We start from the raw sequence: 14,928 nt of genomic DNA, 5'->3' as shown, positions 1-14,928 counted from the left end.
AATATCTTACTGATAGTTGGCGAAGACGGCGGCCGTTCTCACTTCGTACCAATTACTGCGGAAAATCGCCTTCGTAATTCTCGTACTAATCGAAAGAATGAGCGCAGACGGAAGTGTATTTGTATGGTTTGTAAAAGAGGTTTTAAGTCAACAGAAGAATTAGAAAAACATCAGGTATACTGTGGAACAGACACTGCCCAGCCAGATTTTCCTAAGGAAGTGTGTCAATTTGAAGGACATCGGAAGAAGGTTCCTTCTCCCTACGTCGTCTATGCAGATACTGAGGCAATTATTGAGAAGGGGACCGGCCGACACATTCCAATTTGTCTTTCGTATGTTATGGTGGAACGGGGGTGGGGAGGTCGCGACCTTCGGAACGAGGCCCGGGCCGACCCACTGTTTATGGTAAAAGAACATTCACAGGTCTCTCCTGTGTTACAGACTTTCTAAAGGATATGAAAGAACGGGCGAGTATTATTCGAAATCGTATTATTGGAAAATAATACCGATGAGGGATCCTTCTAATTACCGGCGCGACGGATGTGATCCAGTCTGTATTGCATGTGGAGAGCCGGCAGGATACGAGTAGTGAAGGAGGAGGCGACCTTCTATTGCGAAGGATGCCGGCCGTCGAGAACCATTCCTATCTACTTTCACAACCTCAAGGGATACGATGGTTCTTTTATTTTGAAAGAATTACATGAAATCGACGCCGGAGGGGGACCAGAGCCTAAAATCATAGCTAAGACGAGCAATGGAGGAATTATGGGTCTCTCGAAAACATTTATTTTTCACGCCTCAATTGTTGTTGCCGGAGGGAAGAGGGAGATAAAGAAACGTTTCTTTTCTATAAAGTTTATGGACAGTGCTCAGCTGATGATGGGGTCATTGGCGAAGTTGGCAAAAACTGTGCCGGACCACGGATGGACGGCAGTACCACTTACGTACCCGGACATTCAAAGGGCGAAAGGTTTCTTCCCTACGAATATTTAGACTCGGTTGACAGACTGGGAGAGGGTGAGCTCCCGGAGAGGGAGGAATTTTATAGCGAATTGACGGAAGAGGGGATTTCGGAGTCTGATTACGAACATGCATTAAGAGTATGGGACGAAGTTGGATGTAAAACGATTCGTGATTATATGGAATTCTATTGTGAGACTGACGTTCTACTTCTTGCAAATATATTTGAAAATTTCCGTGACACATGTTTAGAAGCGTACAAGTTAGATCCAGCCCACTATATGTCAGCGCCTGGCTTGACATGGGATGCTATGTTACTTTACACGGGTAATAAGTTTAAACTCATTCAAGATGCTGAGCAGATGACTTTCGTACAACGGGGAATTCGAGGCGGCATCAGCCAGTGTAATATTCATTATTTACAGACAAATCATCCTGCTTACGCTGGCCCCGCCGGCGGGAATACTTACGTTAGTACGATCCAGAGAAACCAGTGACCGAAATAAAATATCTCGATGCAAACAATCTCTACGGCTGGGCAATGAGTCAACCAATGCCTACGGGCGGACTTCATTGGATGACGATGGAAGAGTGGGAGGAATGGGAAGAAGGGGCCGAGGCGGAGCGGGGGCCCGAGACGGTGGAGTTGCGGAGTGTGGGGACCTGGCGCCACCTTTCCACCAAGTTTTCTAGAAGTAGACTTAGAATACCCAGCCGAATTACATGAAGAACACAGCGATTTGCCATTAGCACCGCATCACTATGAATTTCCGAGGCAGGGCGGTCGACTGATTACAAGTGTGATGGATAGAGAGTCCTATGTCTTACACTACAAGTTGCTGGAATTCTATCTTCGGATGGGAATGAGATTGAAAAAGATTTATCGGGTGCTTGCTTTCGATGAAGCTCCATGTCTCGCGAAATATATTGACTTTAACACTAAAATGAGGACAAAGGGGAGGACAGATTTCGAAAAGAATTTCTATAAGCTGATGAATAATGCAATGTTCGGTAAGACAATAGAAGATGTTCGAAAGTACAGAGACTTTAAATTTGTTTCGGACTGGAACGGCACGGATAGTGGACGTAAAAAGATTCAGAAGTATAATCCAAAGATGAAACATATAACTTTCATAACTTCCGAAGAGGATGGTGATTCCTGCGACAGTGCCCTACTGGAACTGAAAACGGATGAGCATAGATATGTAAAACCAGTTTTCATCGGCGCCGCAGTACTGGAACTTTCTAAGCTGCTTATGTATGAGACGCATTACAATTACTTTCGGACACGGTTCCCTGGAATACGATTAGCCTACATGGATACTGACAGTTTTGTTTACAGTGTACCGATACCCTCCCCGGACGGCTCACGCGTCAGCACTTTCAATGATATAATTCGGGAAGATGTGGAAAAGAATGGTGAGAAGTCTATATATGATACTAGTGGGATGAGCTCCGCCCCCAACTTTCCGAAGATTAATAAAAAAGTGATAGGTAAATTTAAAGATGAGTTGAATGGTGAACCTATTCTTGATTTTGTCGGCATACGCTCGAAAGTGTATGCTTTTCGAACTCCAACTTCGGAGACGAAAAAAAATAAAGGGGTGAAAGATGTTTGTGTTAGAAAACATTTGAACTTTGAAGATTATAAAGATCTATTTGAAACTGGGAAGAAGCCGGAGCCGGCACAATTTGTACAGTTTGTACGGAAAAAGGCTGGAGAAATCCGTAGTGAAAAGCGTAGTAAAATCATGATGGCGCCAAATGATATCAAACGTGTGCAGCTTATATAATCCAGACACGGGCGAATGGCTGGCAGAAACATGGCCGATAGGAAGACGACGGGTTTAAAATTGTAAAGACTTTAATCTACTATTTTCAATAGAGACTAGGGCATCACTGATAACATAAATGTGGGCAAATATATTGACATCGTGAGTGTCATCGCCAACCTTAATTGAGGTGTCTTTCTTCAGAATTTCAAGTTGAATTCCGTCCTTTGTGTTCATTACTTTTAAACCATTTCCATGAAACTCAATATCTTTAAAACTACGCAGATCGATAAACAGACAGAATTTATTCTTCAAATAATCGACCTCATCTATATCAATTTCACACCAATCTTTATCTTCAGCAAAATACCGTCGCACCTCTCGCCAAAATTGTCTTGGTATCATCTTCTGAGCGTACACTTTATTTGCAATGCCTTCGATTGATACAGACACAGATTCAATGGAGGGGTTAAAGAAAATTCACTGTTCAGTTCTGCATGATTCTGATTTTTAGTGAAGAGTATTGCGATACCTCTAATGCTACGTCGTGGTACATTTATATTTTCATTGATAACCGTGTCCGATTCTTTGAATGGGATTGTTCTAAAATAATGTATATGCTCGTAAAGGTAACTTTTTCCACCGTTGTAATAACCAGCAGTTGACCTCGCGAGATCGAGGTCAGAAATTGTCTCGTATTCCATTTGAATGTTTTTTAATTTATAATTGGCTGTAAAAATATTATTATAAGCGATAAGTAATTGGAAGATGGGTGCAAGCGTAATTTCCCATTCAATATGACTCCCTAACGCTGATGGATATGCAACTCCATGGCCTGTTATGAGGGGGTGAGTGAGACGAATAGCATATTTTGTTTTATATGTGTCGAAAAGTAACTTATCGCCCACGACGGTGGCATCTGCATCGGTCGAACCGCTTCTTAATTTTCTTAGATTTTCGTTCTGAATTCCGTACAGTGTCATGTTCGTTCTCTCCTTTTTATGTTTGAAGAGATCGCGATAACATTCAATAAGGTTATATTTATTCAAATCGAAAGTGTCTGACCCTCAAATGTGAGTTTCATACGCTCCACCAAATTTTTTGCAACATTTTGTACTACTCGGTTATTTTCATCTCCCATTACTTCGAGATCAAAAACCAGGTCGAAAGTATCTGGAACTAAGACTACTCCGCTTTCTAACTTCGGACATCGTATGATAAGTGTCTGGCCTGGATCTGCCTCACTTGGATTATGAGCAATCACGTGATGAGTTCTTTCTGACTTCGTTCCATTCGGTATTCGGTTGGTGAAAGTCGGTGATAATGTTCTATCGTACCCCATTTTCGTGTAATGTATATAGTAGAAGAAAAAAAGAAAATAAATCACATCTTAAGTTTCACTTCGTGTATATAATAACTTAGAAGAAAAAATCACATCTTTACATAAATATTTCCGTCTGCCTGAAAGATAAATCGATTGCCTGTGTCGCGAATCAATCGAAGAACCCAATATTCTTGGAGATGATGAGCCTCTTGGTCATCCTCAGTATCCTGGAATACAGCTATGAATTCTAGTCGCTTAAAGAAGTTAGTCTTTTGACATTCCTTCACGAAAGCTAATATGTTATGATACAGATTATCATCTTTGAGTCGGACACCTGGATTTGCTCGAAGGATATGTCGATTTACCCGTCGGAAGTTTGCACCATTCCAATTCGACAGAGAAACCAAACAGGTCTTTATTTTTAGAAAGAAACTTTGCAATATTCTTTTCACCAAACATGTTGATGCCATATTAATACATAATTTTATTTATAATGACTAATGTTAAACCAGTTAAAAATATCCATAGCTGTTCTCCGACAAATCCAACCACCGATCCTGCTGTTTTTAATAGAAAACTGACAAGGTAGCCGATTAAACCTGGTATTGCAGCAGCACTTTTTGTGGCCAAGGTTTTTAACCATTCGCCAAATTGCTTTACAATTTCTTTAGCTTTTGTGTATACTTTGGGCGGACCTGAACCTCCTGCGTTTGCTCCTCCTCCCCCTGCTCCCGCCCCTCCTCCTCCTCCTCTAGTCACAGCCAGGGCAATTGTTGATATTGTCATTCCAAGGGCAGTCAGTATTGCAGCAATTGTAATACCATTTCGTTTAAATAACTCTGTTAGCTTCAGCCTGAGTGACAATTCTGGATCGGAAATTACATCACGAAGAGACCTAGTCGTAGCCAGACTTTCACGTGCCTCACTGATCTTACCATGTTCGTATTCAATTCGATTGTCAACTTTAGCTTCTCTTGTTATGAGTTCAGCTAGTAGTTTTTCTGGCTTTTTCTTTTCCTTGGGTGCTCGTTTCAGGATCCTCTAACTGTTTTTCAGCTTCTCTTTTCTCTAGCCTTATTTTAACTTTTTCGTTGTTAAGCTCGCCAAGAGCATATTCGCAATCCTTAATTCATCATTAATAGCTCTATATTCTGGGTTTAGATTGTTCCATTGTTCGATTTTATTTTCAAAAGCTTGTATTTTATCTGCATTACCAGAAGCATCTTGTCGTAATATGTCAGTTCATCTTTGTATACACCCATGTCTTCTGGCGTCATCTTCTCAACCGGTATTTTATCGGTTATCACATCTTCAGAATGCAATGTACGACTCACATTTTCGGGCTCTGCGCTAGAGTGATATTCGACTCCACTCCATGGTATACTTTACTTACAAATTCAGAACCTCCTGCCTTCTTTTTTAATGTGGATTTCTCTAAAAATCTACTTCCTTTATCTGTTGTAACTCTGATTTTTTTATAATACAGATCACCACCTTTAATCTCAGCATTTAAAATCAATTCGGTTCGTGCATCCGGATTAGTAATCCTATATTTGTTTAAGAGTACTTCAGCCATATTTTCTGTAATTTTTCTTCTCTGTTTAATTAAAATATCACCTGTGGGCTATCCACTGAAGGATCTGGTTTTGCAAAAAGTATCATCGGTAAAAGATGTTTCAGCAGCAGTAACATCGTCATCATTCAAATTTGCATCATCGAAATCCTGGAGTGGTATATCTTCTCCTCCTTCTGCCATATTGTCTTTCTATATTACTACAATTATTTTTATCATCCTTACATATACAGTAAAAAATGCACATCTCAGTTGTTGAAAGCGTTGAACAATTGGCTGATTACATAGAAAGAACAAGTGCTGCATATCGACGAAGTTATAAATTAATGGGTCGAATTGATATGGCTCTTAATATTACTAAGGGAATTCTTGTAAGTTCTGCTGTAATAGCAGCAATTCCAACAGTTCCGGTACTGTTAGCCTTAACTCCTATACCTGGTGTCGTTATTGATGTAATACAAGGAAAAACGGGAGTATCAAAAAGAAGAGAGAAGTATAAACATTATTATGTTCAATATAAACAGCTGCTTACACAAATACAAGAAAAAGGTGCAACCCTTCGGAACGAGGAGGCTCCGGGGTCAGAACTTATTCAGGACATATTTCATCAGGCGCTAGAAATACAAAAACAAGAAGGATTTAGTCCGCCGCTGGAAAGATATTTAAGACATTATGGATTGAATGGATATGAAATTTAGTTCGCACCGATAGGAACTTCGTGTTCAACATCAGCTAGACTCCGCGACCGGACTGACAACGGGTGTAAAAAAACCTTTATATAGGCTAGTTTGATGGTGATGACTCACACGGAATTTCCCGTACATGTATAAACATGTTGTGTGTGACTCAGAAGGGAATTTCCCGCTTAGTTCAGGACAATGCACTGCTGCGCATGCGTGAGTTCGTATATAGGTCAGGGTTATACTTTAGTTACATGGATGGTTAATTTTTCCTTCGCTTCATGTAAATAAATGAATAAAATGGGTGTAAAATTCTTACTTCATCCCATTGTCCACGCTTACTCTACTACTGGCAAACATAAATTATTCATATAATATGATTTCTTCGCTGACTTGAGAAGCTTTGTCAAAACATTCCTGTACTTTTTGTAATGTATTTTATAATCTATGTTGTGGGGATTGTTTTTCATTTTTGTAAATAACCTATGCTTTGTTCGAACAGAATTGGCAAGGCCTTTAGAAAGCCAGGGCTTGCAAGTACGTTTGGTATTCTTGGTGGTTTTGGTTTTGACATGCTTTGATGCTATAGTGTAAAAAATGTTGTAAAAGGCTGTATACGCACAATTAGGGTCAATACAATCGTATACAGGTTGCCAAGATACAGCATTCAAGTCAGCTAGGAAAGCATCTGGATTGTAGTTCTTAAAATCAAAGAAATGGGCTGAGTTGGTGGGTTTCATTGTATGCTTGAGATTGTTTATAATACAAAATATTGGATAGTGATCTGTGATGTCTGATTGAATTATACCACAGTCAATAAAGTAACCCTGATGTTTGTAATGCAGTGATCAATGATTGTACTTGAATTGTCAGTAACACGAGTGGCAGTGTTAATGATCTGGTAGAAATTGTACGAATTTAGAAGGGCATTATAATGGGTAGCAGATGGATTGTCAGTGGAGGTGTCAATGTTCACATCACCAAGAATTATGCAAGGTTTATTTGAAGCAGACAGCTGGTCAAGACATGAATCTAGGCTAGAGAGGAATTCAGCATGGGATGTACCGGTTTCCTGTAAATGACAGCTATAATTACCACTTTGTTATTAATGACGGTCTCCACAAGGACCGATTCACAGTGCATAATATTAAAGGTGTTAATTCGGGTAAAGGATAAAGAATTGTGAACATAAAGAGCTACACCCCCACCCTTCGAATTTTCCCGGTCAGAAGTAATGAGCTGGTATGATGGTAAACTATAAAGAGATGAATCGGAGTTGTAATTCAACCAAGTCTCTGATAAACCCAAAAAATGAAAATTGAAATCAAGACTATTCATGAAAGACACAAGATCATCATAGTGTTTTGCTAACGACCTAATATTAAAATGTAAGAAAGACAGTGAATTATGAAACTTTGTTGTACCTTCAATAGACTGGTCGACGGAGTGGGAGTGACAATTTGTGTTGACTGGCAAAGAGTTTAAGTTGAGGTTCATCAAATGTTATTAAGTTCATTGATGAGACGGGCTTCTTTAGACGATTCTGCAGAGATCTTTGGAGGTGGCTATGTGGATTGCCGGGTCATCAGTTGTCTTTCTTGTGTAGATCTTCCCATTGTTTGTCCATATGAATTTCCACTGTTTGGCTGTGCGAAGCTGGTTGGTCTGATAGAATAGCTGTTTATTTGTCGGTGTTAAGTTTTCGTTGATAAAAATCCGATTATTGGTGGCAGCTCCGATGTGACGAGCAGTCTTGTCCTTCAATAATTTCTTTGAAGAGTATATTTTGTTGCGGATGGTGCGTCGGACGAACTTGACAATGATGGGTGCTGGCTGATGTTCATCTCTGCTGTTACGACGAGTTCGCCGAGGTAGACGATGTGAGATGTCAATGTCATCTGAAGATATTCTGACGCCTGCAGCCGCCGCAACTTTCACCACAATGTCATCTGTGTTTTCGTTATCTTGTTGTGGTATTCCGGATATTTCTAGATTGTTTCTACGTGTGTATTGCTGGAGATCGTTGAGTTCTATTGTTGTTTTGGTGAGTTGTTCTTTTAGATCTTTGTTTTCACTCGTCAGAATTTGCAACTGTTTGTTGAATTCATCAAACGAGTTACTCACGTATGTGACGCTTTTCTGTAGATCTTGCAATTTGTCTTCCATGCCCAAGACTTTGTCCATTTTGACTGTTAGTGTGCGTAGGGTGGCTTGTATATCTTCTAGCTTTGAATCTCCCATTGTTTGACTCGCCCTTTGTTCGTCATGGTCAAAGTCAATGTCGGCAGCCATCTTGGCCGGGGTAGCACTTGGCGGTGGAAACCGAATGTCTTTGCATCGTTTGCAGAGATGAAGATCACCTTGACACAGTCTTGCATGTGACTTGTTACAGTCTTGACACTTCATGCTTACAGTAAGCAGAAGTAAACATCAAATTACGCATAGAAACCTTGTAAAAAGGAGTTTTTGCAGGAGCAGTGTTCACACACGTTTTTACGCAGTTACGTCAGATGCAGTATCAATACATCTTCTCATACAATATGATCTTCTTATAAGCCTCTGTTATTAGTCTTCATAAGTATAGAAAGTGTTGCCGCGGGAGACAAGACGTTCTTTAGATAATTATACGGATCACACAATATCGCCATCAGGTTCTATAAGAAGTAATCTCACTGCCTGCAAACGCTTCCCAGAAATCAAGATTTTCGAGGTTTAAGAATACTTAGAAATGCAGAACTTTTTCCTATTCATGAATCTCTACCATTCGTTTATTCAAAAAATACATCGTTTAAAATGGTTTTTCAAGGTCACGTCAAGGTCATGTTTGATTCCCTGAACGGTTCAAGCAAGCCGTATTTTGTCTGTTCACGACGGCCCATACGATTGCAGACCAAGGTCACAGCCTAATACATTATACGTATTCATTGAATGAACTTTGATTCGAAGTATATGTACAACATTATACCCTCGTACGAGACTGGCATTCTCTGTTTCAGTCAAACAACTCTTTTGAAAACTTATCACTTATGTTTTCTTTTACAACTGCCTCGCATATATAACTGATGATGGTCAAGCCTTCTGAATTTACTTAACTTGCAACCTATCAATATCATCTCATTAACACCGCATCTGCACTCGTACCGGATAAGATATTACGCTAAAAATTAGGAAATGAAATTCAATGACCACATGGGCACTGAGAAAACATTTTTTATACAAAGGTGCAATCTTTTGAGTGACATGTAACGTTGTTAACGGATATTAGAATGCAAGCCCATCACGAATACGATATCAAGTCAGTACATCGACCTGCGCAGTTTTCCACAGCGCTTACATTAATTGCAAGGATGTACGTACAGGATCTATATCCAAATAATCAATTACCATCTCTCAGTGCGAAGTATATCGTAAGTATTGTTTTAATTCAAAACTGACTCCTGGTCGACGAGATGACGAAATCTTTACAGCAGTCCGTGGTTAAAATTTAAATTTCTTTGAAAATGATTTATCTTTATTAAAGTATATGCTAATTTCCCTTCGATCCCAACAAAAAGTCGTCGTGTTAAAATGGCATCCCAAACAGAAGTATTTTAAGATGGAGTTTCTCAAAAAAGATCGGCTTTTTTAAACATACATAAATCAAATTTCACATAATTTATAAAAGAGATTTAGATTTTTAACAAACAAACATCTTTAAGAGAAGGCCAAGAAAAATAAAATCAACTTACAACATGAAATAAGAGGATATAAGCAAATCTCTCTCCTAGTACATTTTTAAATTCGTTCTCCATCTAACAAATTTTAAAAGGTTGTTAGCCAATAAAATCCTACTTCGTTACACTTTATCTCTGTTGTGTAAGAAATGACTACAGCTATAAATCCGATAATATAACCACCCTTCCTCTTAATCGTCTGCCCGTATGTATGTATGTATGTATGTATGTATGTATGTATGTATGTATGTATGTATGTATGTATGTATGTATGTATGTATGTATGTATGTATGTATGTATGTATGTATGTATGTATGTATGTATGTATGTATTTATGTATGTGTGTGTATGTATGTATGTATGTATGTATGTATGTATGTATGTATGTATGTATGTATGTATGTATGTATGTATGTGTATGTATGTATGTATGTATGTATGTATGTATGTATGTATGTATGTATGTATGTATGTATGTATGTATGTATGTATGTATGTATGTATGTATGTATGTATGTATGTATTTATGTATGTGTGTGTGTGCGTGCGTGCGTGCGTGCTTGCATGTGTGTGTGTATGTATGTATGTATCTATGTATGTATCTATGTATGTATGTATGTATCTAATGTCTCTATGTATGTATCTATGTATGATGGTGTGTGTGTGAAACACAAATCTATGTATAAAAGGCTCGTGTTTTTCGACAATGCGAAATAAAATTCTTTGATAGCAAAACAATATCGAAATACTAGACGACAGACCTAAATGGCATTGATTAGATGGTGTTTGCAAGAGGGTCTCACGGATAATCATCCTAGCCTTGGCGGGCAAACGGAAAACAAGAATAATTTCCGTAAACAAGTGATCCTTCCCTAGCTATGGCTGTAACATATGGTGTAATCATGACAACGATTTCTGTGTAGTGCGTACCGATGACCATGCGCTCCTTACTGTCATAAAGCCGGCGAAAAACGACAGGAAAAAGTCCGTGCTTGACTAATGTGCACTTGCTTTAAATTATTGCCAGACAAAAAGCCGACAAAGCCGGTCATTAGAAGCACGATTGTCAGATTCCTTAAAATCCACCGATAATTATGTTCTCGGAAATGAACCGCATTCCTCACACTTATAACATTAATGTAAGCTGCATAGGAAACAATTATCGTTGCAAATAAGTTTGAGATAAAGTTTAGTACAAATACTCTTGCATTTTGGTCTCTGGGAACTCAAAAATCCGAGTACATAACGCTGAGTGAGAAACTTAACCTTGACGAATGCAATAATTTTTTGTAAGGAATTGTATCGTTGATTTGTTTCCTGGGTGTCGATTCATCGCAAGTTTATTCATATTAAAGACACTTTTTCGTTAATTTTGTTAAATTGGTCATACAGCTAATAAGAATTAGATTCGAACTTTAAGAAATATTTGCTTAATTGTTAACATCTTTGATAAAATGCAAGATCCGTGGTTTTACGTTTGTGGAGATTAAGCCACTGAAATCCGCCATCGGGGATTAAGTGGCAAACATGTTTTTTCGAATTCACTAGAGAATTTCTTCAAAAAGGGGATTTTAAAATGGGAGATCACTTACAACTGTGTCAAAAACATTAAATTTTAAAGTTGGTATTAAAAGCTCAACGCATTGGGATGATAGAACGTCCTCCGGTTTGAGGATTCGACTATTTACCCGGCATGCACTGTAATATCATACACTGTGACCCGTTTATCGGTTAAAATGCCATTCAACGCATTGAGAATTCATCAAGCTGAGCGCATAAAAAGTTACAAAAACAATGAATGTCAAGCGGATCAGTGACGTAGATGATTAAAAGAGTAAGGCCACTGTCATATATAAAAATTCAGGCACGGGTAATATGTCACTAGCAAAAAGCTGTAACGTTTTCAGTCCATTTTTAATAAAACATTGATCTTACCGATACGTCATCTGGTAATTCGTAATAAAACGGCGGATCTTTAAGTTTCTTCCGAACTTCGTCTTCAAACGCGTAATATTCATCGGTGTCGGGGCTTCTGATGTGGATGTTCAGGACCGCGTTAAATGCGTAGTCTGCCTCAAAATCTCGACCGTCATTTCCCATCCACGTATTGGCGCCAATTTTCGACTCGGCTAACAGATCAATGGTGAGAAACACGTAGTCACCGTTGATCATGTTCAGGTCGAAGGCATATAACATTAAATCTCGCACGTCACCCCCTGAGGCACAAAGTATCAGAACTGAAACGGAAAAAGAAAACAATTATACAAAGGTAAGAAACATGGACGCCTGTCAAAGGTTTTGGGCAATTCTATAATCGGGGATACGTGATTAAAATCTGAAAATGTACATCTGAAGACAGCATGCACGCAACGCTAACAAGATTTCCTGCGCTTGGTAATGCAGCGAGAATTCCTGGTCAGTTGGTATACGTGGGGAATTTAACATTACGACTAATCGTCCTCCCTCATCAACTTTTTATAATCCATGGAAAATATTTCAAATTTTAACGGTATGTTTACCTCTAGATGAACAGTCAGTTTACCTGTAGAGGTATCTTTAATTTCACCCCTTATTTATTCAAACTTTGTGAAAGATGGCTCTGCCAAAACTAAATTAACGAAACTGAGAAGCAAATGATTGGGTGTTAAATTTGGACACCTGAAAGGATGTAATTGTCTTTTTGATGGTTTGTAATGATCCAATATTGTGATCATGTAACTATGGTATTTTAAGCAATAAAGCACACCCAGCGATGGTATACCACGATATTTTGACCAGTTCACGACATATATGCACGAGCGATAGCGAGTGCATATATGAAGTGAACTGGTCAAAACCGAGTGGTTATACCTTCGCTGGGTGTGATTTATTGCTATTATATCATAACAGTATATTGAAATTATGGCATGGAACGTCAAAAAGAATTTGGGTCTTGCCAAGAACTCGCGCGTGTGCCAGCTGTGGTATATCGCGATTATACCACAGTTCTTTTCGCGTCTCGACCATCAGATCGCTGTATTTGAACCATCAATATACTGGTATGATATAATAATTCATATTACACTGGTTTGCAGCGAAAATGCAAAAGACGACAAAAATTTGGAAAATGTTTGTGAAAGAAACTATGTTGTTGTGTTCGCTTAAATTAATCGTTATTAAATAACGTGTCGCACCATACAAGGTGAATCTTCTTCAGCTAAAAGACAAGCAGGTTTGACAAGCAGGGTTTTCTTCCTAGTTGACAAAGGTGCTATCATACGGCATCTTGAATGAATATCATCTGTGCAATAGTTCCAAAATATTATATAATTTTATGATAAATTTCGCAAAATGCTAAATCACTCGCCACTTCTTAAATTGAAACGCAAACTGTTCCACGTAACGTCATGATTTGAAAAAGGAAACAAAACATTTGAATAGAAAAGAATTGAATTTCGACGTTTTGAAGAGGAAAAATATTTTAATTAGAGAGATTGTGCTCGATTACTCATTAAAGTTTCCTTCCCTATTCAGAGTTACTTTAGAATCTGAGTATACATACAATCGCTGTATAGATACTTTGGTTCATAAGAGAGTAAACAAACATGTTAGAATGCCGTGGTCACTTTATCCATGGCTGTAAAATACTTGTCATGAATCACTAGACTCAATTTTCGAACCTGCGCTGAATCCATCATCCAGGTCGTTTTGTTATTTAGATTACTTATCTTTACTTTTACTTTACTTCATACCTCTTATTTTCTCATTACGTTTTGGCTTAAAGTGTTCTCAATCCAAATTTGCAAGAATTATTTATTTCCGTGACAAAGGATGAAGCGAAATACTTCCACGGGTCTCTTTTCCTCCGCATCTATCGAAATAGAAATCCAAGCTCAAACAAATATCCGGTGACTTCGATTAGTATTTCGATAAATTACTCGGATAACAAATCTTGAACCTAAATCGGTTCTAAAGCCAATTTGTCGCCGATTATGACTGCTTGTTACTATTCACAACACAACGTCTTTGCAGGGTGAACAAAATAAAATGGTAAAATTATTCGTATTTAGATCACTTTGTTAATTGCACAACTTCAAGTAAATGACATATTCTTTAGGGGTCAAAGTTGTATGAACGATCACATCACTTAACATACACTATCAGAATACTGTCATTTGTTTGAACTGAAGAGATCACATTTCGATATAATTTGCAAATTGAAGGTAAAAACTCGTAATGATATATTTTCGTCCTTCAACTTTACATCGCGGGGGATAAAATATTATCACTTTCTCGCTGTAGTTTAGGAGAGAACAGAAATTTAGAACAACATTTCATGATGATGCATTTGTACACAACGGAACTACAGAAATCGTTGTCAGATACACATGACTGCGTATCTTCAATGGCTTTGCTTGCGATGGATTCAAGTAATTGTGTATAACGCCCTTGATCGAAACGCAACAGAACCATCTATACAATACAGTAAATGCATGCATTCGGAGTTCAAGTTGGACTGTGCAGGGGCAGATATTCGGACTCTCAAACTCTACATTTTGCATTTTTTTCGTGTAATAACTAAAGTTTTCACCAGACAAGTTTTGTGAAAATCGAAAACTTAATTTTGCCCTGTAGAGTTAACACTAGTATGATCAACATTGTTACGCTAGAGAATCGATAAATATCGCGTAATTTGCTTCTTTTGTGAACAATTTTGCGTGGTGACCCCTCATATTTACTTTAGATTTCGAAAGGTAATTATTGACAAATACCCTGTTTTCAGTTTGAGCGAAAGTTCGTCTTTCAATTTCTAGGCGCATAGTACTTTAAAGAGCGTGCGATCGCATAACGCCGGAGGCGTTCACTTTAGTGACATGCCTGGGTATCGTTCGACTCTCATCTTTGATCGTGTCTTTCTCACTTTGT

At 38.4% G+C, this 14,928-nt stretch overlaps 1 protein-coding gene across 2 annotated transcripts in view; it reads right to left on the bottom strand.

Moving 5' to 3' along the window:
• The window catches only part of LOC139142280 (atrial natriuretic peptide receptor 1-like), a 63,896-nt gene that overhangs the window by 38,761 nt on the left and 10,207 nt on the right, over positions 1-14,928 (bottom strand). For both annotated transcript variants that reach the window (XM_070712163.1, XM_070712164.1), the window contains exon 2: positions 11,959-12,260. In XM_070712163.1, coding sequence (XP_070568264.1) covers positions 11,959-12,260 — 302 coding nt within the window. The remainder of the gene's footprint in view (positions 1-11,958; positions 12,261-14,928) is intronic.

Source organism: Ptychodera flava, chromosome 10, assembly GCF_041260155.1.
Source record: "Ptychodera flava strain L36383 chromosome 10, AS_Pfla_20210202, whole genome shotgun sequence".
Lineage (NCBI taxonomy): Eukaryota > Metazoa > Hemichordata > Enteropneusta > Ptychoderidae > Ptychodera > Ptychodera flava.
The sequence above is the reverse complement of the archived record's forward strand: the minus strand, read 5'-3'. Positions and strand labels throughout refer to the sequence as shown.